At 47.2% G+C, this 25937-nt stretch overlaps 1 protein-coding gene and 1 long non-coding RNA gene across 6 annotated transcripts in view; one reads left to right on the top strand and one right to left on the bottom strand.

Moving 5' to 3' along the window:
* Positions 1-346: 346 nt before the first annotated feature.
* LOC138764865 (DENN domain-containing protein 2D-like) overlaps positions 347-25937 on the top strand; it is a 137978-nt gene continuing 112387 nt past the window's right edge. For 3 of the 5 annotated variants that reach the window (XR_011358334.1, XR_011358333.1, XM_069941255.1), the window contains exons 1-2: positions 347-401; positions 14364-14458. Coding sequence is in view for 3 of the 5 variants with exons in the window: in XM_069941255.1 (XP_069797356.1) it covers positions 393-401; positions 14364-14458 (104 nt within the window). In the remaining 2 variants the exon portion in view is untranslated. The remainder of the gene's footprint in view (positions 402-14363; positions 14459-25937) is intronic. The other 2 variants (XM_069941256.1, XM_069941259.1) reach the window with 2 other exon arrangements.
* On the bottom strand, positions 14286-19164 carry LOC138764867 (uncharacterized). The gene is made up of 3 exons (XR_011358335.1): positions 19101-19164; positions 14844-14929; positions 14286-14503 (listed from the first exon to the last, which is right to left on the bottom strand). It is a non-coding gene; the product is annotated as an uncharacterized lncRNA (long non-coding RNA).

The following is a 25937-nucleotide window of genomic DNA, read 5'->3' on the forward strand; positions in this document are numbered from 1 at the left end:
ATGTCTAAATTAAGAGTCTGCCCAGATATAGCAATCCAATCAGACTTCATTCCCGCCTTCATGACCAGCAAATCCGGGCAACAAAAAAAAATCTGGATTGCTTCCACTTCCAAATCATGGGCAGGTTGGTAATGCTGATGAGCAAGGATTAAAAGACCCCTCATCTACAAGCATTATGGTATTATTCTTTATCCAGATTCAAATTCCCTGTGCTTATAAGTGTTAAGGTATTATTCTTCTACCCCACTGGTTTAGCCTGAAATACCAAAACATGAGGTTTTCTTTTGGCTTCTTCATGATTCATTGTAGTCAGGTTTCCTTCCTGGAGGTCTGGATTCGCAAGTTAAACGGAGAAATCATTGCTGAAGATTTAACTGAAAGTGAGAAAGAAAATGAGAAAGGTAACTGCCTGTCAGAGCTCCCGTGAAATTAATCAGAGTGTAGCTCAGAAATCCTATGCCTTCTTGTGTTGGAAAGTGACAAATCCCATGTACAGTAAGTTTAAACTAGGTTTTAAGTTTATTTGTCTCAAAATACCTATACTGGAGTGAGAAGGGTTCTTCCCCAAACACACTAACAGGTTACGTCTAACCTTCATGCAGCAATCTACAGAGTGCATGGCTACAATTAAAGGGAAGATCAGTTAATACCAAACAAGGGCACCAAGTTGTAGGTGTAAAGTGAGTAGAGCAGGGGGCTAAGAATGCAGGCCTGTGGAGCTCCTGTACTGGTGGAAATTATGGAGAGATGTTCTTACCGATCCTCACTGATTGTGGTCAGGAGGAGAAGAAATCCATGATCCAATTACACAGTGGGCTGTTGAGTCCCAGGTCTTGGAGTTTGCTGATCAGTTTTGAGGGGATGATGGTGTTAAATGCCAAACTACAGTTGATTAAGAGCATCCTGCTGTATTCATCTTTACTTTATCTTTCAAATAAATAAATAACATTTTGATGATGATGTGTTTATTGTCAAACACATTGTAAAAATGTGCATATGCACTGAAATTGTTTCTTGCTGCAGCCAAACACTTACTTGTAAAGAAAAACTACAATGGTAAACTAATTGAATTAAACTGAGAGACAATAAATACATAAGATAGATTTAAATATTCATCATGTAAAAATGTGAATTGCGATAGTGCAACTATTGGTGTCGGCCCAGTTCCTGATTCCTAACAAGGGGAAGCTCAAGTATCTGTTGGGTGTTGGGGGAATAAAAACCTCTTCTTGAACCAAGAGGAACAGTTAGTGTAGCCGGTAGTGTGCCACTATTACAGCACCAGCGACCTGGGTTCACATATGGCACTGACAGTAAGGAATTTGTACATTCTCCCCGTATCCGTGTGGGTTTCCTTCAGCTTCTCCGGTTTCTCCCAACCCTTCAAAAGGTTACAGGGGTTGTAAGTTTGGGAGGCACCGGTTCACGGGCCTGTCACCTTGCAGATGGCAGCCCTAAAAGGCTGCTCCTCCATCCCATTCACATCCAGAGGCGCCTCTTAGCGCCCTCCGGATCTGACAGAGGTGGGGGCGACTGGTGCCGTAGTGGCACCCGACATCAATATGCGGCAGAGCCATGGCCATCTTCCCTACCCATAATCCCCATGCAACTCTATAGTTCCCAGTACATTTCCAGCTACATGGGGGATTATGGGTAGGAAAGACCGCCATGGCTCTGCCACATTTTGAGCCTCAGAGAGCAGCCCCTGAAAGCCGTGGTGGCCCAGTGTGGCACTAGCCACCCCCTGACTGCTCCCATTGCCCCCTCCAGTCCCCGCTGATGGCTCCAACTGCCCTGATGGTCCCCACTGACAGCTCCCGCTGACTTGACTGTCCCGAGGGCTCCCCACCGCTCCTGACTTGGAGGGAGACAGGTGAGTGTGGAGATGGGTTGGGGGTTGACGGCATCATCAGCCCGCCACCAAACAGCCGGCTAGCGCAGCTGCAAATTCATATCAATCGGTGGAGGACAGCACTGCGGAGATTATCCCTCTCAGAGAAGGGTTGGAATATGCAGCTCGGAGTCCGGCTCTGCACATTCAGAAAAGTAGTTGATCGTGCATTTTGGCGGAGTTTCTCCACCTTTACATCTAAACTCTTGGGCTATCACAAATGGCCTTATGACGCTGGCTACCTTCTTCAGGCAGCTCCTTTACATAGTTGTCTACAATGGATGGGAGGTCAGAACTTGTTAGGGACCTGGCCATGTTTACTAATTTCTGCAGCTTTTGAATGATTTAGGCAATTGAATTCCCCGCCAGGCTATATGCAAATGTGTAAGAACTTTGGTGCATTTGTTCGGTGTGTATGACAATAAACTTGTACTCAGACTGCAAAACGTCCTTAGATGTTCAAGAGATTAGAGTGTAAAGGGAGTGTGCAAGAAAGAAATTAGGAGAGCAAAAAGGGGCCACACACACACACACACACACACACACACACACACACACACACACACACACACACACACACACACACACACACACACACACAAACAGAGAAAACCACATGTCCCTCTTAGAACAGCAAACTGCACTCAGACTGTGGCACCGGACCTAATCTTCTGAGTCAGTAATCCATTACTCCACGCATGTCCAATTAGCACTTACTTGTGAAGTCCTTACAGGCATTCTTCAAAGTTTTTGCAAAGGCACTCGGAGCCTTGACTGTCTAGCTTGGTATTTTAAGTGAGATCTGTGTTGTGAAGTGGTTGTGTTTGTTTGTGACCTACACTAAATAAAACCCACAAATTATCTCCCAAAAACATATCTATACATAATATAAAATATAACATAATCTGTCACAGTGGTGTCTTAAAAAAGGAGCATCTATCCTCAAAGATCCCCACCACCCAGGCCATGACCACTTCACTCTGCTACCATCGGGAAAAAGATACAGGAGCCTAAAAACTCAGCGGCACAAGGACAGCTTCTTCCCTGCTGCCATCAGATTCCTGAATAACAATGAACCGAAGGCACTGCCTCACTTTTCATCCACTGTTATTGTTATTTTTATTTATATAGTAATGTTATAAGATTGTTATAATATGAATGTTTGCACAAAACACCGAATTTCATGACTTGCTCATAACAATAAATCTTGATTCTGAATATTAGCTCAGTAAAAGGATATGGAGGGAGAAAGTAAAGGGCTGTTTTTGAGATTGGAAGTCTTTGGCCAGTGGTTAAATACAGGGATCCATTATACAACTTGGTACATTTTACTGAATTCATTATACAACTGGGTACAGTCACCAGATACATGATACAACATAGTCCCTTCCTTTACCTTCATTTATTATCCTACTGGGCCCTTTCTAGCCCTTTGCCCCCATCTTCCTTGATATTTCCTCCTTTCCGTCTTGGGTCTCGATACACGGCCCTGACCCGAAACATTGACTGTTTCTCTCCGTGGATGCTGCCTGACACGCTGAGTCCCCATGGTTCACTGAGGGTTCCACACATCTGCAGTTCCTCTGTATTTTTATTCATCAAAAGTAGCTCAAAAGTAGATCTTGATGAGGTTACAGAATTAGAATTTATTGTCATGAACAAGTCATGAAATTCAGGGTTTTGTAGCAACATCATAGTGCAAACATACATATTATAACCATCTTACCTGGGTGGGCCAGGTAATAGCCCCTTTGTTCAGCTCAAATGCAAGAGGGGTGGCAATTCTGATAGGGAAGAGTGTTCCAGTGAAAGTACAAAATGTGATCACAGACAGGACAGGAAGATTTCTAATGGTGCACTGTCAGATATATTCAGAATCCTGAGTAGATGTGTACACCCTAACTTTGATGATGAAAAGTTCATTCAGGATATTTTCCTGGGATTGGCAGAGGGAGAGAAGAACATTTTGGATGGGGGAGATTTTAATTTTCGTCTGGATCCCGTCTTAGATAAGTCAACAAAGAAAATAATTAAAGGCAGCAAGGGCTCCCATTGACTATATGAAGGAGCTGAACTTGATAGACATGTGGAGGCGGAAATATCTGAAGGAGAGGGATTATTCCTTCTACTCAAAACAACATGACTCCAACTCTAGAACAGATTTTTTTCTTGGCTTCAGCCCATGTAGAGGGTAGGATCATGGAGGTGAGTACACAGCAAGATTTCTCTCAGATCATTTACCCCTGACATTAACAATAGAAATGCCAGATAAGCAGGATAAGGCTTAAAGGTGGCATCTTAATACATTGTTGTTAAAGAAACTTGAGTTTTGTAGATTTATAAAGAGAGCATAGACATATTCTGTGAAATCAACTGTTCCTCTATTCCAGATAAATTCCTCCTATGAGACACCCTCAAAGCATATTAGAGAAGTCAAATAATTGGATGCAGCAAAACTGTAAAAAAAGAATATATGAGGGAGGTGGACGAATTAGAAGAGGAAATTACTCACTTAGAAAATGATCTCCAAAAATTAGGTTCAGAGGACCAATACATGGCTCTAACAAATTTTAAAAAAAGGCCATAATACAGTCAAAACAAAAATACTATGAATTGTGGGAGACAGCCCATAAGACCTCTCTTAGCAGATGAAGACAGAACATGCCTCAAGGACAATCACCCAGAAGAACAGGAAGGCCTAGATCTTCCCTTCACAGAAGAAGAGATAGGCAAAGCATTGAATTCACTGTATACTAACAAGTCTCCAGGGGAGGATGGATTTCCACCTGAGTTTTATAAGGAATTTAAAGATTTACTGATGCCTCTCTATATCAAGGTGGTAGACCAGGCAATGGAGACCTATACCCTCCTGAATCTTTTTTTGACAGCAATCATTTCACTGTTAAACACAGATTATAAGATATTTGCCAAAGGCCTGGCAAATAGATTGGCCAAAATTTGCCAAAACTAATAACAAAAACCAAACAGGCTTTGTGCAAAAAGGACAGGCAGCTGATAACATTGGCAGACTGTTGCATATAATGCATCTAGCACAAACCAGAATCGAGAGGGCCTGGATGCGGAAAAGGCATTTGACAGGTTGGAGTAGGATTTTCTATTTAAAGTGCTGGAAAAGTTGGAGTGAGGTCCAACTTTTATAAAATGGATAGGGGAACTGTACCATGCACCCAAGGCTAAAGTTGTGTTCAATGGACAAATTTATCCAACTTTCCCACTGACAAGATCAAGTAGGCAAGGGCGCTGACAATCTCCAGCCCTGTTCATACTGGCTATGGAGCACTGAATGAATCCATTCGCCAGGATCCATACACCAAGGGTTTTAGAGCAGGCCAGGAAGAACATAAAATCAATTTATTTTCCAATGACGTACTGATAGATCTGACAGATCCAGTAAACTCATTGTCCAAGCTGCAGTCTACTCTGGAGGACTATGGGGAGATCTCTGGGTAAAAGGTTAATCAGGTCAAGAGTGAAACCATGCCACTTACTAAGGGGGAATTATAATCAATGTCCAGAAGACAGTTATTTAAAGTGGCCGCAAAATGGAATCAAGTACCCAGGAGTTAGAATAGACGATAACTTGAATAATTTATATAAACTAAATTATAACCCTTGGGAGAATTGAGGAGGACTTAAATAGGTGGATGTCCCTGCTCATAACTTTAGTAGGCAGGGTCAACTGTGTTAAAATGAATGTGTTGCCGAGGCTCCAGTATCTCTTCCAGACACTGCCCATGGCATTGACCCGTGGATTCTTCAAAAATCTGCTCTCAAGAATAAGGAATATGGAATGGAAATGTAGCCAGGGTCTCTATGAAAAAAATGACCTGGGATTACAGTCTGGGAGGATTAAAAATGCCACAAGAAATACTATTGGGCAGCCCAGTCACGATAAATTGCCTCACTCTTTGAAGGGGGAGATGTACCATCCTGGGCACAAATTGATCTGCACGGGGTAGGTGAGAAGGTAGCAGAGGACTTTATATGCTAAATTGTTATCTAGGAAAACAGACAGCCCTATATTAAAACAAATTATCTTCATATGGAATAAAATTAACCAATATCTAGGAATCAAGTGGGGTAGCCAAATAGATTAATACCATTGACGGTAGGTAACAAGATCCTGGGCACCCGGCATCGTAATGGGATCAGATGCTTAGAGGACTGTTACGAGCAGGGACAGCTAATGTAATTTGAACAACTCCAGAATAAGTATGATTTATCAAATAAGATGTTCCACTGCTACCTTCAGATAAGATATTTTTTGCAGGACAAACCAGGTCCAACTATAGCCCTAACAGCAACACAGAGGCCATGATTCGAAGGGGGAATATACTGAAGTTCTTTTCGGCAATGTATTTCTTGCTCCAAGCAGAAGGACCTAAAACAGGCCTTCACAAATCAAGGCAGAGGCGAGAGTCAGACCTAGGAATGATGATTGATGAGTGGTACTGGTCTTCCTGGGTCTGACTGCAATCATTAATGCGCGATACTTTCTTCACTGGCTGTACCTGACACCACAAAATTTGAACAGATCTAAACTACAATTGTCAGACCAATGCTTTAGATGTGGAATTGAGACAGGAACCTTTGTGCATGCAACCTGGACATGTACCCTTCTGGGTGGATCTAGGCCAAGTCCTAGAAAAAATTATGTAAAGAATTCCCGCAGTTGTTCCTGTTGGGAAACATAATGGACGATGAACCTGTCCAAATTTCGAATCCAATTCATGACGTTCACATTGGCAGTGGCCAGGAAGTGCATAGCGGTTACCTCAAAATCTGACACTTGCTGGAACACAGAAATGCAAAGCAGTGTTCCCCTTGAGAAAATTACTTACAATTTAAGAAAAAAGTATAACACTTTATTGAAAATTTGGAAACCATACTTAAATTCCATTGGAGCACGGTTACAGTGTGGACCATCGCGCCTCGCCACCTTAACTGTGGTGGGGTGGGGGGGGGGTTGGTGGAGGGTGGTGGTTTCCATCCCATCCCAACCAGGAAAAGTCAAGAGAAGAAAATAGCTTGAGCACTGACCACTGCGTTGTGACAAACCCATAACCCCCTTATACCTTTGTTGTGTCTTGAATGTTGTGTGTAACTGTAGTTAGTTAAGTGTTAAATGTTGAGGGTATGGGGAGGGGGGGAATGGAAAGAGCTTGAACTCTGCAGAAAACCTTTCATAGAATTGATCATTATAAACTGTAGTCAATGCTGATACTGTTAACATTGACATTAATAATGTTGATAACGGTTTAAATTTGGAAAATCATATACAAAATATTTTTTCAAAAGACTTGAATGGTCAGGGTGTAGGAAGGTACACACCAATGATTGGCAAATGGCATTAATAAAATTGAGAACTTGATGGTCAACATGGATAGGAATGGATGCCTGTTTCTGCACTGTATATGACTCCATGACCCAGGTTAAATCCTGATGGGGGGAGGTGGTGTCTGTGTGGGATTTGCACATTCTCCCTGTGGATGTGTGGACTTCCTTCCAGCATTCTGGCCTCCTTTGATATTCTCTGAGTGTGGGTCAGTGAGCTTTGGCACTGTAAAGAGTGCCTCAGGCTTGTCCTGGAATCACGCAGAGATAGAGCACAGAAACAGACCCTCCAGCTCAGAGTCCACGCAGATCTTCAGGCACATGTTTCTGTTAATCCGACCTTGACCACTTTATTCTCCTTTCACATTCCCACCAATGATCCCACCCCCCAACCTATGCATGTGGTCAATTAGCCTGCCAACCTCAATGCCTTTGGGATGTGGGAGGAGATCAGGAACCTCCATGGGCACAGGCAGAACGCAGACAGACAGCACCCAAGGCCAGGACTGAACTCTGAATGCTGGAGCTGTGTGGTCACAGATCGACCAGAGGACAGTGGAATGTGGACAGAGTAGATAACAGTGAAAACTGGTGGGGTACTGGGATTGAACTGAAAGCCAGCACAAACTGGATGGGCGGAATGGACTCCTTCTTCATTGGAAGGAAGTACATGGAAATGTGTGTAATTCGGCTGTACAAGCTCAGCCAGACTTTTTCACACCAAGCCCGGAGGAAGTTGGCCACTCAGCCCATTGAGACTGCTCTGTCAATCAATCAATCACAGTTGATCCAGCCGTGGACTCAGTTCCACCTAATTGTAGATCCATGACACTCTGCAAGAAGCAATTCTTCCTCATTTCAGTCCATATCCAGAATATAGTTTTCTATCAGATCCTCCCTCATTTATATAGATAACAAACAACAATGGTCCCAACACAGATCCCTGAGGCATTCCACTTGACACAGACCTCCAGTCTGAGAAGCAACCATCCACCTCCCGTTCCACCAAGCCAATTTCAAATCCAGTTTGCAACCTCACTATGTATACCTAATGTCTTGAATTTCTAAACCAACCTCTCATGTGGAACCTTGTCAAAGTCCTTACTAAAGTCCATATGGACAACATCCACAGCCTTTCCCCCATCAACCTTCTTGGTAACTTCCTCATGTGTTAAACCTCTCATCCTTGTGATCACTCCAGTAAACCTTCTCTGGACCCTCTTCAATGCCAGCACATCCTTCCTCAGACCCAATACTCCAAATGTGATCTGACCAAAGCCTCAGCATTGCATCCTGGTGTAGCGGCAGCTACACTGCTAACTGAAATAACACACAACCAGATGGGTTGAGCTCAGTGAGCAGAACTGATTTATTGCAGGCTGCCTGGCTGGCCTTATACTCCCTGCCCAGACCTGGCTGAGAACTGCGCTGGGGATGCTGACGTCACTAGGGCGTCACGTGGGTCCCCAAGCATGGGCTTCTGAGCCTGGTGCCAAGGTCGAAGGAGAAACCCCCGATGGCGCTATTTTGGCTGGCTGCCCCGCCACGTGTGTTACAAATGGGGCCAATTCGCTTGCCTAATGGTGTGCCGCCACAAAGTCCCCCCCAGAACCGGTGCTGATGTCCTTTTTAGTCGGGCGGCCTCGCTTCTTGGGCTGGGCCACAACTACTGGTTTGGTGGGGTTGAGGTATGCTGGCTTCAGCCTGTCCACCGTAAACAGTTCCCTTCTACCGCCGATGTCCAGCGTGAACATGAACACTGGACAACTTTGTACCGCCCTTTGTAAGGCCTCACCGAATAAAAATGTACTCCGCAGAATGTAGCTCACTAGGGACGTAAGAGGCTCATGTGTCGTGTCTGGGCGGCGGTGAGAGTGCGAAGGAGCCCAACTGGGCCCAGAGGTGGGGGAGTAGTTCATGCGGTGACTGCTGGGGGTTGTGAGGTGTGTTGATGAACTCACCGGGTAGCGCTAGTGGTACGCCATAGACCAGCTCGACTGATGACGCCAGTAGATTTTCTTTGGCCATCGAGCGGATGGCCAGGAGCACCCAAGGCAGTTCGTCTAACCAGTTGGGACTGGTGAGGTGGGCCATAAGTGCCAACTTAAGGTGGTGGTGTAGTCACTCAACCAGCCCATTGGCCTGCAGGTGATAGGCCATGGTGTGGTGTAGCTCGATCCCCAGCCTGTTGGCGAGCTGTGCCCAGAGTGCAGAGGTGAACTGGGTGCTCCAATCGCTAGTGAGGTGATATGGGATGCCGAACCGGGCGACCCAACCGTGCAACAGTGCTCGGGAGCAGGAGTCCGTGTAGGGGTCTGGCATCGGGATCGCCTCGGGCCAATGAGTGGTGAGGTCCACCACTGTGAAAAGGTAACGGTTAACCCGGGAAACAGGTAAGGGCCCAACGATGTCCACGTGAATGTGGCTGAACCATTCCCTGACATGCTCGAACTCCTGTACGGGCGCTCTGGTGTGCCTGTGCACCTTGGAAAGCTGGCAATGGGTGCAGGTTCTGGCCCAGCCCGCGATCTGCTTCTGCAGCCCGTGCCAGACGAAACGCTCTGCCACCATACAGACCATGGACCTGATGGAAGGGTATAAAAGGTCATGGATATTGTGAAAGACTTGCCTGTGCCACTGCTGGGGAACCACTGGTCATGGGGTGCCCATGGAGATATCACACAGGACAGTGGCCTCACCGCGAGAAGCCGGGAGTTCCTGGAACCGCAGGCCCTTGATGGCAGTCCTGAAGGCTCGCGTCTCCTCGTTGGACTTCTGGTCCTGGGTGAGCTGGTCGAAGTCGAGGCCGGGTGTCACCGCGCAAATGGCTGGTCACCCGAGTGCATCGATGACCACGTTGTCCTTCCCCGCCTTGTGCTGAATGTCGGTGGTAAACTCCAACACGAAGGAGAGGTGGGCTGACTAGGGATCCTTTACCATGGCGAGTGTCTGAATGAGGGGTCTGTGGTCAGTAAAGATGGTAAAAGTCCTTCCCCCCCAAGAAGTAGTGAAAATGCTGCACCGTCAGGTACTTGCTCAGTAACTCACGGTCGAAGGCGCTATACTTGCGCTGTGGTTGGCGAAGAAGCCGGCTGAAGAATGCCAATGGCTTCTACTGTCCATTCACTTGCTTCTCCAGGACGGCACTGACGGTTGTGGCAGAGGCTTTGACGGAGAGCACCATATGCAGGTCGGTATGTGGATGGGCGAGCATGGTAGCCTTCGTGAGGGGATCCTTCATGGCCTTGAATGCCATTCAGGCCTCTGGAGTCCAGGCAAGCGTTTTGTGTTTGGCCGTGATGAGGACGAAGAGCGGCTGCATGATGAGCGCAGCACCTGGGATGAAATAGTTATAGAAGTTGACCATGCCCGCGAACTCCTGCAGCCCCTTGAGGTTGTCCAGCCATGGGAACTCCTTGATAGCAGTGACCTTTGTATCGATGGGCGTGGCTCCTTCGGCCATGATGGTATGGCCCAGAAACTGCATGGACTCTTTCCCGAACTGGTACTTGGCTGGGTTGATTGTGAAGCCAAAGTTGGCTAGTCGGGAGAAGAGGGTGCGCAGGTGGGCCTTGTGTTGTGCCCAATCCCTGCTGGCAATAAGGATGTCGTCCAAGTAAATGAAGAGGAACTCCCTGCCCACTGAGTCCATAAGGCGCTGGAAGGTCTGGGCAGTGTTCTTGAGCCCGACAGCATGCAAAGAAATTCGTACATGCCGAAGTGGGTGATGATGGCTGTCTTAGGTATGTCCTTAGGGTGCACCGGGATTTGGTGATACCCGCACACCAGGTCAACCTTGGAGAATACCCTCACACCATGCAGGTTGGCCGTAAAGTCCTGGATGTGAGGGATCGGGTAACGGTCAGGAACTGTCGTCTCGTTGAGCTGCCGGCAGTCTCTGCAGGGGCACCAGCCGCCGGAGGTTTTCAGGACCATGTGGAGCAGTGAGGCCCAAGGGCTGTTGGAGTGCAGAATGATCCCCAGCTCCAACAAATGCAAAAACTCTTCCTTTGCCACCTGGAGCTTATCTGGCGGAGCCGGTGTGCCTTGGCATGGACCAGTGAGCCTTGGGTGGGGCTGTGATGGAGCACGGTGAGGCAGCGGAGAACTGTGGCTTGAAGAGAGCCGGGAACTCGTCCAGGGTACGCTGGAATTCGCTGGGTACCTTGGGCGCGCTGATCGTGGCCATCTGCGGCTGTTCTGTGTGGGAGCCGTTGAGGTGAACAGCCTGGAAGGTATGTGCATCTACCAGTCGCCTACCTCGAATGTCAACCAGGAGCCCATGGGTGAGGAGGAAGTCGACACCCAGGATGGCAATCGGAAGGGACGAGATGGTGATCCTCCATGAGAACTTTTGCTTGCCGATCTGGAAATGGACGGTCTTGTCTCCATACGTCCAGATCTCCGTTGCATTGGCCACACGGAGGGGACTCGATGGCCATGACCGGAATGATGCTGATCTGGGCCCCAGTGTCAACGAGGAAATGTCAGCCGCTGACTGAGTCCTGCAGGTAGCGAAGGCTGTGTCCCTGGCCAGCCGCCGCAGTCATTAACAGCGGCCGGCCTGCTCGTTTCCCTGGGACGAGCAAGGCGGATGACACTTCCAAGCCTTGGCTCCCCAGTGCTGGTGGTAGAAGCAGAGGCCCGGAGCAGATGCCTTGCCTTTGGTTATGCTCTTAGTAGTCCCTGTAGGGACCGGGTGTTCTACTGCAGTGCTAGAGGAAGGCTTGGAGTGGTCGTGCCGGTAACTCATGACCTGCTGGACTGCTGAGCCCTCTGGGAATCACTCGAGCCATAGCTCTTGAGCCTTCTGAGCAACCTTCCTCGGGTCAGTAGCGGCCAGATGTCCTCAGGCAGATGGTTGAGAAAGATGTGCTCAAAAAGTGGGCAGTTGGTGTGATCACCCATGAGTTTGAGCATATCGTCCATTAGCTCATTCAGGGACCTGTCCCCCAAGGCGTTGAGGTGCAGCATTCAAGGAGCAAGCTGGCGCCTGGAGAGTTCAAGGGAGCCAGTGAGCACCTGCTTGATGGTCCCGTATTTATCTTCCGCGGGTGGGTGTTGAACGAGTGCAGCCCATGTTTTGCCGTGGCCTGGTCTAGGGCAGCGACCACATGGTAGAACCTGGTCGTGTCTGATGAAATCTAGCGGAGATGAAACTGAGCCTCTGCGTGGCTGAACCAGGTCTCTGGCTCCTGCACCCAGAAGTCAGGGAGCTTGAAGGCTATAGCACTGATCGAAGGGTCGCTCATGTTGGGTTCAAAGGCGTTTGAACCTGTCAGGGTCACCAATTGTAACGGCAGCTACACTGCTAACCGAAATAACACACAACCAGACAGGTTGAGCTCAGTGAGCAGAACTAATTTATTGCAGGCTGCCTGGCTGGCCTTATATTCCCAGCCCAGACCTGGGAGTGCTGACATCACCAGGACGTCACGTGGGTTCCCAAGTGCAGGCTTCTGAGCCAAGGTCGAAGGGAAAACCCCCAACGGCGCCACTTTGGCCGGCTGTTACAAGCGGGGCCGGTTCGCCTGCCTAACGGCGTGCCAGCACATTGGTTTTTTATTCTATTTTCATCCTCTCAGAATAAACATGAACATGTCAAGAAAAAAACATGTTGGAAAAACATATTCAGTTGAAGATAAGTCATGATCAGAAGTTGCCCTCAACATGCCTCAAGGCAGGCAATGCAGGGGATTGAATAAAAAAGTCTGTAATCAATCTGTTTCACACCTCCAGGAACTTTATCAGCTGAATTTACATTTGTTACAGAGATGGAGAGGCTGGAGATGACCTGGGGAAATCCAGAATAAAGACATATTTCCATATGTGCTTATTGTTGCATGAGAGAATGGTTTAATGCATAAGGGTCTGACCACAGCTGTTTGTAAATGCTTAAATTTCAGCCCAACCTGAAATTAAAGAACTTCTGTTCACCCCATGGTAAGGGAAGTTCACTAACGTCATTTAACGTCGTTCACCACGTCTCGCTCATCTGAAGAAACAACTTAATTTCAAGGGAGTAGCGAGCACTTAACAACAATTGCTCACTTTCATCCTCTTCGGGTGCAGGCACAGTGATGGGAAAACTCATCAAGTCACATAATAGATAGAGTAGACAGGGAGAAAATGTTCCAGTCATGGGACAGTCTGGAACCAGAGGGCACAGTTTCAGAATAAAAGTCATCCCTTTAGAACAGATATGAGAAGTTTCTTAAGCCAGATGATGGTGCATCTGTAGGAACCCTTACCATAGATGACTTTGGAGGCCAAGCCACTGGGTATATTTAAAGCAGAGCTAGATACGTTCTTGATTTGTAAAGGTGTCATAGGTTACAGGAGAAGGCAGAATATGGGGTTGAAAGGAAAAATACATTAGCCATAACTTGAATGGGAGAGCAGACTTGATGGGCAGAATGTCCTAATTCTGTTCCTCTGTCTTATAGGATTCTGGGAGCAAAACCAAGTAAGTGTTTTAGGTAGGAGGTCCTTCATCAAAATGAAGCATGAACTCTGGTTTTCACTCTCTCTCTCCCTCTCCCTCTCTCTCTCTCTCCCTCTCTCTTTCTCCCTTTCCCTGTCTCTCTGTCTCTTTCCCTTTCCCTCTCTCTTTCTCTCTCTCTCTCCCTTCCCCCTTTCCCTTTCCCTCTCTCTCTCTCTCCCCCCCTCTCTCTCCCTCTGTCTTTCCCTTTCTCTCTCTCTCTCTCCCTCTCTTTCTCCCTTTCCCTCTCTCTGTCTCTTTCCCTTTCCCTCTCTCTTTCTCTCTCTCCCTCTCCCTTCCCCCCTCTCCCTTTCCCTCTCTCTCTCCCTTTTCTTCTCTCTCTCCCTCTCCCTCTCTCTCTCTCCCTCTCTGTCTTTCCCTTTTTCTCTCTCTCTCCCTCTCCCTCTCTCTCCCTCTCTCTGTCTTTCCCTCTCTCTCTCTCTCTCTCTGTCTTTCTCTCTTTCTCTACTCCCCATAGCTGCTGCCTGATTTGCTGTATGTCTCTGAGATATTTTAACTTTCAGATTTCACATTCCCAGCATCTGCAGTTTTGGTTTTTATTTTCATTTATTCTCCAGTGTCTCAACAGCTGCTTTTCCAAGAAGCTTTTCAAACTTTGGTTTTGTTGATTCTCAGGTGAAGCTGCAAGGTTTTTACTCGTCCCAGTTGCTTCCTGGGATTGTCACACCCTGGAATTCAGAGGACGTCGGGATTCATTCAGCTCTTTTTCGGTGAGGCAAGTCGTATTCTTATCCTTCTTGTGTCGTCAGACCGTGCTGTTAAATTCAAAACAACCAAGCAACAGGTTCCTGGGTTAGACTTTTGAGTTGGGAACCAAGGAGGGCTGATTAAATATGGTGCAGTATAAATCTGGCACTAAAAGAGTAGAATGTTATAAGAACAAAGGGATCTTGGTGTACCCATCCAAGGATCTGCAAGGGCAGCAGCACAACTAGATTAACTGGTTAAGAAAGCTTTTTACTATATGCTCCACAGCATTTGCATAGAACAAAGAACAGTACATCATAGGAACAGACCCTTCGGCCCACCATTTCTGCGCCGAACATGATGTCCCGATTCAATTAAAACTCTGCTGCTTGCACGTGATCTACATACCTCCATTCCCTGTAAATTCATCTGTCCATCTGGAAAAACATTGGTTTTCCCTTCCACCATTGCCCCAAGGAGCCAGTGACAGGTACCTTCGGGCAGGAGGGACACGAGCGTGAAAACCAGCATCTCTCTGTGTTCAAGAACAGTTTCTTTCCAGCAACCACCAGGCTCTTGAAACTCCCCTTGCAACAGTGATCAGGGACTGAACTGCCACCACAAAAGGACTGTCTGCACCATTGCAAAGTCACTTTTATTTGCAGGAGGATATTTATTATTTATTTCTTGTATTTATTGTCTCTTTTCATTCAGTGTACACTGTGGGTGTTCTTCAGTTGCTTTTGTAGTTGCATTTTTACATAGTCCCTGTTCAGCTGCAGCAAGTGAGAATTTGGGTGCCTATGTACATTGTACAATGTGTATGACAATAAACTGATTATCATCCAGAGAAAGTGAGCCAAGTTTCTCCAATTCTCCCCATAGGTCATGCCCTCTAATCCAGGCAACATCCTTTTGTCCCCATTCCAAAATCTCCATGTCCTTGCCAAGGGTGCAAATTTTTTTTAGGTTCCTGAGCTCACCTAAAATGGCGAGAAGGAGGTCTCACGAGGCCTGGCCTTGCTGGCTGCCAGGTTGCATTTGGCATTGAGAGTGAACAGTAGGACGAGGACGGAGGATGACCAGTCGTGGAGGAAACAGGTTCCTTGCACATCCAGAATAGCGCTCAGCAGGGGGAGGGGAGGGGAGACGCCATCGCCGCCGCTGCTCGGAGCGGCCCCGTGAGGTGCTGAGCTCCAGTGAGCTCCGGCACCACTGCATCCCTGATCCTTCCTGTCATGAGGTGCCCAGAATTGCGTAGTTTTCCAAGCGCAGCCCAACCAATGTTTTATCTATTGTAGTTGTAGCGTGACCTCCTCATTCTTATACTCAATGCCCCTCCCAATGAAGGCAAGCATAGCATAACCTTCTACTTTCAAGGAGCTATGGACCTGTACCCCTACCAGCACTCACCTACCATTTACCCCCCCCCCACCCGATCCCTCTGCACATGAATGTTTTTACAAGTCCTGCCATTAACTATATACTTTCCCTCCCAAATTGTCAGGACTAAACTCCATATGCCCTTCCTCTACCTATACCTGTGACTGATAACCCTCGACGCCATCCACTACACGATCAATTTTAAGTAGCATCTTTAGATGTACTAACCCACCCTCTTACTTTTTATCCATGCCACATATACATCGAGTATATATACATAGTGACTACAGTACAAGGATGTTCTGCACAAGAGCTTTAAGAAGCTGACATTGCCCCATCAACATGGGAGGGACGCCATGAGAAAAGGTGTGGACGCTGCTGAGAACAAGTTCAAAGAGGCAACAGAGGAAAGGAGCAGGAAGCACCACAGCAGAGCTTCTGCCCCTGCTGCCCCTCCTGGCCTCATCTGTCAAGGATCGGCCTGTACAGCCACTCCAGGACCCACATAGCAAACCCCACAAATTGACTGAAAAGAACCATTATCATCCTACAGGATGGAGAGCCAATATACATTGAGTGAAGGGAAGTGTCAGAACGGATCACGTACTTGAGGCAGGGTATATGGTTAATGGCAGGATTCTGAGCAACACAGAGGAACAGAGGGATTTCAGGCTCCGTCCACAGATCCCTTAAGGTTGCTGAAGGTGGTTGAAGGTGTACCGCATCTTAGTTGGAGGATTATGAGCCATGATTTTAAATTTTTTTTAATTTAAATTTTTTAATTTAGATATAGCATGGTAGCAGGCCCTTTCGGCTTGTGAACTCATGTTGCCCGATCTACAACCCCGAACGTTTGAAGGGTAGGTGGAAACCGGAGCCCCCAGACGAAACCCATGCAGACACAGGGAGAACGTACAAATTCCTTGCAGATAGCGCAGGATTCTAACCTAGTCGCTGGCGCTGAAACAGCATTGTGCTAACTGTGAGCTCTATAAAACTGGCTAGAGAATTGTCTTCGATTCTTCTCGCCTCATTACAGGAAGAATGTGGAAGCTACAGAGATTAGGGCAGAGGAGAGTTATCGGGATGTTGGCCGGATTGCGGAATCTATGTTGTGAAGAAAAATTGACAAACTAAAACTTTTCTCTTCAGAGCAGCAAAGGATGAGAGGTGACAACAGAGGTATTTTGGATTATAAAGGGCCTAGAAAAGGTGGGCAACCAGCACCTCTTTTCTCAGGGTGATGATAGCAAAATGGATTGGAGGTCAATCCTCAGGACTGTAAGAGTGGCAGAGAAGATGGCTAGAGTCTCACCCCCCCCCCCCCCACCCATTTGATGTGATCTACCGGGATCATTGTCTGAAGAGGGCACACAAAATCATTGAGGACCCCCTTCCACCCTGCATCTTTCATCTGCTCCCATCAGGGAAGAGAGATGGGAGTATCAGAGCCAGCGCCAATAGGCTGAGGGCAGTGGGAACGCTGAACAACCAAAGGAACTGTTCGTACTAACCATTTGAGACTCTTCTATGTACAAAACAATATTTATTTATTTGTATAGATAAAATACTTGTCCTGTATATGCATCGTTTGTCTGAATGTGTGCTGTGTCTAGATATGTGTCTGCTTGTTTTTGCACCAAGGACCAGAGAACGCCGTTTCATCAAAGTTGTACTTGCTCAATCAGATGACAATAAATTTGACTTGAAATACCAGAGGTCATCAGTTTAAAAAGAATCTCAGGGTTGTATGTGATGTCATGCACAATATGTACTCTGACAAAAAAAAATTAACTTTGAATTTTGAGCGGAGGAAAGATGACGGAGAGATCGAAGTTTTTTCACACAGAGAGTAGTGGGTGCCTGAAATGCATTGCCAGAGGTGGTGTGAAGGCTGGTACTACATGGAAATCCGGATATCTAGAAGACCCTCAAATAAGCAAATGGATGTATGGAAAAATAGAGGATTATGAGTGTGAGGTTTGGAAGGATTAGATTGTGGAGTAGGTGGGCATATATAGATCAGCACAATATCATGGGCTCAAAGAGCCTGCACTGTACTGTACTGTCCACCTGCAGATTGGAGGACAATCTGCCTAATGGCATTAACATTAACTTCTCTGCTTTCTGCTAAACTTGCTCCCCTTTTCTTTCCCCTCCCCCTTTCCTGTCTTTCCAGTTCTCCCCTCCCTTCCCCTCTACCCACCCAGCCATCCCTCTTCCCCCTCACCCACCCAGCCATCCCTCCTCCCCCTCACCCACCCAGGCATCCCTCCTCTCCCTCACCCACCTGGCCACCCCCCTCACCCACCCAGCCATCCCTCCTCCCCCTCACCCACCCAACTATCCTTCTTCCCCTCAGCCACCCAGCCATCCCTCCACCCACCTAGCCATCCCTCCTCCCCTCACCCACCCAGCCATCCCTCCTCCCCCTCACCCACCCAGCCATCCCTCTTCCCCTCAGCCACCCAGCCATCCCTCCACCCACCTAGCCATCCCTCCTCCCCCTTACCCACCCAGCCATCCCCCTCACCCACTCAGCCATCGCCCTCACCCACCCAGCCATCCCTCCTTCCCTTCATTGCTGCTATCCCCTCCCTCCCCTCATCCACCTATCATCCTTTTTGTTCAGACTCCTACCAGAATTCTCTCATACCTTGTTAGTTCTGTACTTTTACCTTTGCTACATACAAGATCCTCCTGAGCTTCTCCAGCCTTTTGTGTTTTTACCTGTACTGTAATGTTCTATGTTCTATGATCCTGTACTTGAAATATTAACTGTTTCTCTCCCCACGGATGTGACCAGACCTGGTGAGTGTTACCAGGATTTCCTGGACTTACCCTGCTTGATCCCATATGACTGTTCCCCTGCTTCTCGAGCTCATTCTGATTGAGTTCTGTGGAGTTGTATTTTGTCAGTGAAGCGCCATGTGCAGATGATACCACGTTACCCTTACAGCAGCGGCGATGTTATCACCCTGAGGGTGCCCCACCAGGAGCCAACACAGCCCTCACCCTAGAGCAAAAGGAGGTAGACCAAACCCCATTTCCAATTAATGGGGCCTGTCCATTCCCTTCCTGAGTCCATGTGGGCCACCCCAGGTGCCTGAGCTGCTGGCCACAGCCCAAAGTCATGCAGGTCGGTGGATGAATTGGCCCACGGCATGTAGGTGAGCTCCTCAGCAGGGACTGCACAGCCCATCAGCCTGTCTGAGCAGTGGTGGAGGAGGGGTTTGTGATGAACACCCGGCAAACACTTCCCCACCCCCACCCAATGCTCACCTTCCCCGTTCCCCCTGTCCTCCTTCCATTCCCGTCTGTTCCTTTCTCTTTTCTTTCATTCCCGCAGGCCTCTTTGAGCAGAGCTGTAAGCAGATATCAATGCGGGCAGCCTGCCAGGTTCTGTGCTTGTTTGTTCTCCTACGTTACACCCTTGTTGCTTCATTCAAGCTCCTTCCATTTGCCTGCATCTGGCCCAGATCCCTCTCAACCTTTCCTTTCCATGCACCTATCGGAATGCCTTCTAAACATTCCAATTGTCCCCATCTCTGCCACTGCCTCTGGCAGCTCTTTCCAAATGAGGGAGGATCTGCTTGAAACCTATCGAATAGTGAAAAGCCTGGATAGAATGGATGTGAAGAGGGTGTTTCCTATGGCGGGGGAGTCCGGGACTGGAGGGCACAGCCTCAGAACGCCAAAAAATGTCCCTTTAAAACAGAGATGAGGAGGTATTTCTTCACCCAGAGGTTGGTGCATTTGTGGAATTCGTCGCCATGGACAGCGCAAGCCATTGGGGATGTTTAAGGCAGAGTTAAATACGTTTTTATCAGGAAGGGAATCAAGTATTACAGGGAGAAGGCAGGAGAATGGGGTTGAAAAGGATTGTAAATCAGCCGTGTTGTAATGGCAGGACAGACTCGATGGGCCAAATGGCCTAATTCCACTCCTATATCTTACGGTCTTAAATATCCACCACCCTCTGTGTGAAGAAGATGCCCCCGTCAGAGTACGAGGTAGGGATCGAACCTGGGTCTTTGGGATTGTGAGATCAAAACCCTAAAATGAGCATGTAACCAGTGCCTTACTGACACCTTTACTGACACCAGTGCCTGATTGACACTTTTAACTGGCCCTGTAACTGGTGTCTGACAACACCTTTAACAGCCCTGTAACCGGTCAGTGTCTGACCAACTCTCTCAACTGAGCCTGTAACTGGTGTCTGACTGACATCCCTAACCCAGCCTGTAAGCAGTAACTGACATCAGGTTTAACCAGGCCTGTAACTGGTGCCTGACCAACATCCTTAAGCAGGCCTGAAACTGGTGCCTTACTGACACCTTTAACCAGGCCTGTAACCAGTGTCAGACCAACACCCTCAACTGGGCCTGTAACCAGTGCCTGACCGACAACTTTATCCTGGTGCCCTCACCCAAAGTGGGACAAGAAAAGGGTGGGCAAGCCCCAATTTCAACACCTTCCCCACCCCTCCTGCCCTAATACGGAGGTTCTGTCCTCGCGATGGCGTCACTATGGGGGTGCAGACCACACCGGGTGATGCCATCAGAGGGGATGACACCAAAATGACTGTCTATAAAATTTTTGTGCAGTGTTTCAGCAGAAATTATTATTTTTTATAAAAATATCCCTGTCGTTCGTTATAACAACAAAAACATTTCCATAAGTCCAGCTTACATGTATCAATATACCTTCAAGGCTAAAACTCGATGCTAATTTACTTTTTGAATCTTCTAATGCACTCCAATCAGAGCCGTCATTATGGCCAAATTCCAAAGATGCTTCGAATCCCGTGGTTTTGTCTGCACGTGATATTTTAATTTAAAGGTGTAATTTTAATTTTTACGAGATGTTTATCTCACTACTATTGCCATGACATTCAGTGATATACAGGAATTATGACTAACGAGTAACATTAGTACAAAAAAACATTACTAAGGATTCTGTATGGTCTGGTATGGGAGGAGTAACATTGTGGGGGGGTTGGGGTTGTGGGGGGGGATGATGTGACGCCATGAGTTACCGCACTGGGTACACCAACCGAACACCAAGGAGACAGGTGAACAGAGAGAAGCTGGGAGGACAGGCAGCACCAGTTTTGCTGGTGACATCAAAACTTTTGATCGATTTGGACCATTAAACCTGCTCCTCTCTCTAGAGATGCTGCCTGACTTGCCAAGCATTCGCTGCATTTTCTGATTTTTATCTCGGGTTTCCAGCATAATTTTTTTTTTAGATGGAGAGCAGTTTGAACACGAATTAAGTAGACAGGGTTGATGGGAGTGTGACTACAGAGGGAGCCACAGGGACAACAAATTTCAGATTTATTGTCAAAGTACATACATGACATCACATACAAACTTGAGATTCTTTATCCTCCAAATGAGGCGGGATTATCACTTATTGGTAGTGCAAAAAACTGTACTCAATGTCCACATGTAAGCAAATAAAGAAATGTAAAGAAACTGTTCAATACAGAGAAATAAAAATCAATGAAAGGACACAAAGCTGGGAAGCAACAGTGACATGAGAACCCCCGGCTCCCAATAAACAGCATCCATATTATATTAAGGACACATGCATGTTCACAATGTGCAGGCAATGTATGTGCTTAACATATCCCTCCAAAAGGAGGCACATTTGAAACCTACCACAATCCTGCAGAAATAGAGACACAAAGACAATGAGAGTGGGTTGGAACAGTGGGGGGTGAGGGTAATATAGAGGAAGAGAGAAAGAGAAAATGGAAGATGAAGAAGATTAGAGAGACGATTGAAAAAGGACAGAGAGGGATTACTTTTTGGAGTTTTTTTTTATTCATGCAAGGGATGTGGGCTTCAGAGGCCGAGCTAGCATTTCATTGCCCTTGATAAAGTGGTAGGGAACTGCCTTTTTGAACTACTACAGCACTTGAGGTGTGCTATACCCATGATGTTGTTCAGAAGGGAGTTCCAGGACTTTGACCCAGTGGCAGTGAAGGAACCGTGGTATATTCCCAAGTATAGGAGCCTTGTTGCAGCTGTACATATCTTTGGTTAGACTACACTTGGAATACTGTGCACAATGTCAATTGCCCCATTACCGGAAGGATGTGGAAACTTTGAAAAGGGGACAAGAGAGGTTTACCAGAATGTTCCCTAGTATAGAGGGGATGAACTGGGAGGAGAGGTTGGTCAAACTTGGGTTGTTTACTCTGGAGCATCAGAGGCTGATATAAGTTTATAAAATTATGAGAAGCATTAATAGGGCAAACAATCAGAATATTTTTCCCAAGGTGAAAATGTCAAATACTAAAGGACGTTCATTTAAGACATTGAGCAAAGTTTAAAGGAGGGTGTACAGGGCAATTCTTTTTTGCATGGAGTAGTGGGCACCTGGAACAGGTTGCCACGGATAGTGATGGAAGCAGATACAATAGTTACATTTGAGAAACTTCTTAATGAGTCACATGAATATGCAGGGAAGAGAGGGATATTGATCATATGCAAACAGCAGTTTCACTTTAACTTGGGGCATCAAGACATTGTGGGCTGAAGGGCCTTTTCCTGTGCTGTTCTGTGTAAGATACAATGGTCTGTGGCTGGGAGGACACATTCCAGGTGGTGGCGTTCCCTATGCTTTCACTCCCCTTGACCCTCAAGTTGGGTTAGAAAGGTGCTGTCTAAGTAGGGTGAAGATCTTTGAATGAGAAATGTCAGGGAGAGTTCGTGGAGAATTATGTATAGCCCCCAGAACTGATCTAACAAAAATCCTTGAACTGAAAGAGCAAAATATTCCTGTAGTTTTTGCAAAGCTTATGTTTGCTTGTTTCATGCATGTCCAATCTTAACAAAAAAGGGGCCCGACTTAGTTTAAATATTTACCTTTGAATATTATTCGATTATTTCCGTGAATCACGAAATATTGGAAGGTGTGGTTCAATGCAGAGGTTCACGTTGCTGTGGTTGCGACATACAAAGTACTAGAAAACTTTGCAGGCATGTGCAGCTTTGATAGGAGGTACTGTAAACGTTTTGGGCATGCGCCCTTCAATAATAAAAGGTGGGGGAAGGAGAGTGGGGAGGAGGAGGAGAGGAGGGAGGAAGGGGAAGGAGGAGCACAGGCTAACAGGTCAGAGGCGATGAGTGGGAGGGTAGAAGCCAAGAAGTAATAGGAGGAGAGGGAAGAAGGTAGATCTCTGACAGGAGAAGGAAGGGAAGGGGGTGGGGAGCTGGAGGAAGGGAGGCAGATTGGGAAAGAGAAAGACATGGGGGAGGGTGTTGACAGGAAGTGGAGAAGCCAGCATTAATGCTGACTAGTTGGAGAGAGCCCAGACAGAATGTTAGGAGCTATTAGCCCAATTTGCGGGTGGCCTTGATTTGGCAGGGCATAAGGCCATGGACAAAATGTTGGTGTGGCACTGATGTGTGGAATTAAAGTGGTTGGCCACTTGGAGGTCCTTACTGTGGCAGCGGACAGAGCAAAATGATCCCCAGGTCTGCGTCTAGACTCTCCAATGTAGATGAGGGAGCACCAGATGCTATAAATGACCTCCACAGATTCAGAGGTGAAGTGTTGCTTCACTTAGAAGGACTGCTTGGGCCTTGAATAGTGGTGAGGGAGGTGGTGTGGCTGCAATGTAGCATTTAATGCTGCGATTGTTCTGTTAATTGAACAATGATCCAGAGTTGGAGATGCTGGAATTAAGAGCAAAAGAAAAATGAAGCTGCAGAGGGACCTTGGCATATCAGGCAGCATTCTGAGGAAGGGTTTTGACCAAAATGTCCACCGTCTATTTCCCTCCATAGATTTTGACTAATCCATTGAGTTCCTCCAGCTGTTTGCTTTTCTTTACTCAGTAATCCACAGATTTCAAGATTCAAGATTTAATTTATTGCCATTGTAATAAAACAGTGTCATATTACATGAAATTGCTTTGCCTGCTGTAAGGCAGACAGATTCGATGTCAGCAGAAATTGGCTGAAGTGCCTCTTAGAGAAAGAGAAGCAAAAAAGGATCCCTCCAGAGTCACTGAGTCTCCGTTGATTCACCTCCAGTGCTTCTGCAGCCACACAGAGTCCATTGGCAACCGAGCTCCAGATTTGAACCTCCAACACGGTCAGGAACTCCCTTCAGCGCCTTCAGCACCCCCTTGCATCCCGATTCCAATACCTGGTGCGCCTTCAGCCGGGTTCGAGCCAGTATCCAGCAGTCTGCATCCCGGTGCAAGTCTCCCGACCGCAGTCTCCAGCAGCGCCCATCCTCTGTGGGTTCCTCGCCTCGAGTCGCCAGCAGCCCGCCACAGGCACTGGTCTTTCAGCCGCAGAGCCCCCTCACTGGTCCATTGCCATGGTCGCCGCCCCGTGGGTTGTCTCCTCTGCTTCTCTGTCTCAGATGGGGGGTTGGTCTCCACATTTTCTGGTGCCCTGCAACAGCCCTCCATTCCCCTGGTGGCTGCTGCTGATCAGAGGCTCTCCCATCTTGGGCGCAGACCCCGCAGACGCGGGATTTCAAATACAACTACCGTCGGCTCCTTTAACGGGCCGCACAAAGCCTGTGGGGAGCTGATGGTGGTTTGACCCCATGGGTCTGCATGAGCAGCAACTGTTACAGCACCACTGGCAGCCTTGCCATTTTCTCACAATTTCAAGAATTCAGCAAATTTACAGATCAGGTGCCATTATTTCGTCAATACTGATGGTGCTCCAAAATTTAAAACCATCAAACTGAACAAGTTTCTTAATCACGTCAGTTTTTAAGTAACTTCCTGCACTACTTAACAAACTGATACATGTAGTGTTTGTAATCAAGTACGATCCCGGTATAACTCTACTGGGGCACAGTTGAAGGAGAACCTCAGATATATTGTTCCCCAGTTTTCATGTTCTTTGCTCCAAGGAGTATGTGCTAGTTGTCAGAGTGATCCCATAACCCCACCTTTCCTGCTAAATCATTCTCTTTCACATCCCCATCAACATCCTTGAAATTCTCCTGCCACCAACTACATTTGTGGACATTTATAGTGTTGAATTAATAAACCAGCCCACTAGGAAACCAGAGCACCAGGTTGGGGAGGGGGGGTGGGTGGGGGAGGCTCAAGGGGTCAGAGGAAGGTGGGTGCAAACTCTGCAGACAGCACAGACTCACATCCCAGCCTGCTGGTGTTTTAAGGCAATGACCACACCATTGCGCCTTTATTGAGGCAGATCTGTGCGAAGGAGCAAACAGCGAGTTGCTGGAGGGACTCAATATGTCAGGCAGCATCCGTAGGGAGAACGTTTCAGGTTAAGTCCCTTCATTTGATCCACTGAGTTCTTCAAGCATCTGGAGTTAAACAAGAAAGGCTGCAGTTGCTGGGATCGAGTTCAATGCACCAGTGTGCTGGAGAAACTCAGCAGATCAGATGCATTCACAAGAAGTAAAAGATAACCAAGTTTAATTTAGACATACAGCATGGTAACAGATCCTTCTGGCCCGCGAGCCCGTGTCACCCAGCTACACTCAATTGACCTACAACACCCAGTACATTTTGAAGGCTGGGAGGAAACCAGAGTACCTGGAAGAAGTCCATGCAGGCACAGGGAAAACATGAATTCTTTAAAGATAGCACTGGACTCAAACCATGATTGCTGGCACTGTAACAGTGTTGCGCTAACCGCTACATTAACTGTGCCAACCTTGTTTAGGACCTGAGCCTGAATACCTGGCGAAGGGCCCAGGCCCTAAATGTCAGTCACCCTTTACTGCCAGTGAATGTTGTGTGACCTGATGGTTTCCTCCTGCCGCGTTTTTGTTCTTCAGAATCTCACTGTTTTCTGAGTAAAGAGGAACTGCTTGAAAACAGAATTGGACCAGTTAGGAAGTGAGGCAATAAAACATTTCTTCACGGAACTTCCTTCTGTAAAATGCCTCGGAGAGGAGGAGTGAGGGAGAGGTGGGAAGTTGGCAGTTTAAAGTCAGATGGCAATGCGTTTCTTTTAACTAAAGGATCTAAAACTAATGGGAACGGATAGATCAGCCACTGAATGAACATAAGAGTATGAGTTGACCATTCAACACCCACCCCCAAGTTAGCCCAAGTTCTCATCTCCTCTTCTGCACGAGTTCCATCAATTCCCTGATTTC

The sequence above is a fragment of the Narcine bancroftii genome, chromosome 5 (genome assembly GCF_036971445.1).
Source record: "Narcine bancroftii isolate sNarBan1 chromosome 5, sNarBan1.hap1, whole genome shotgun sequence".
Classification (NCBI taxonomy): Eukaryota; Metazoa; Chordata; class Chondrichthyes; order Torpediniformes; family Narcinidae; genus Narcine; species Narcine bancroftii.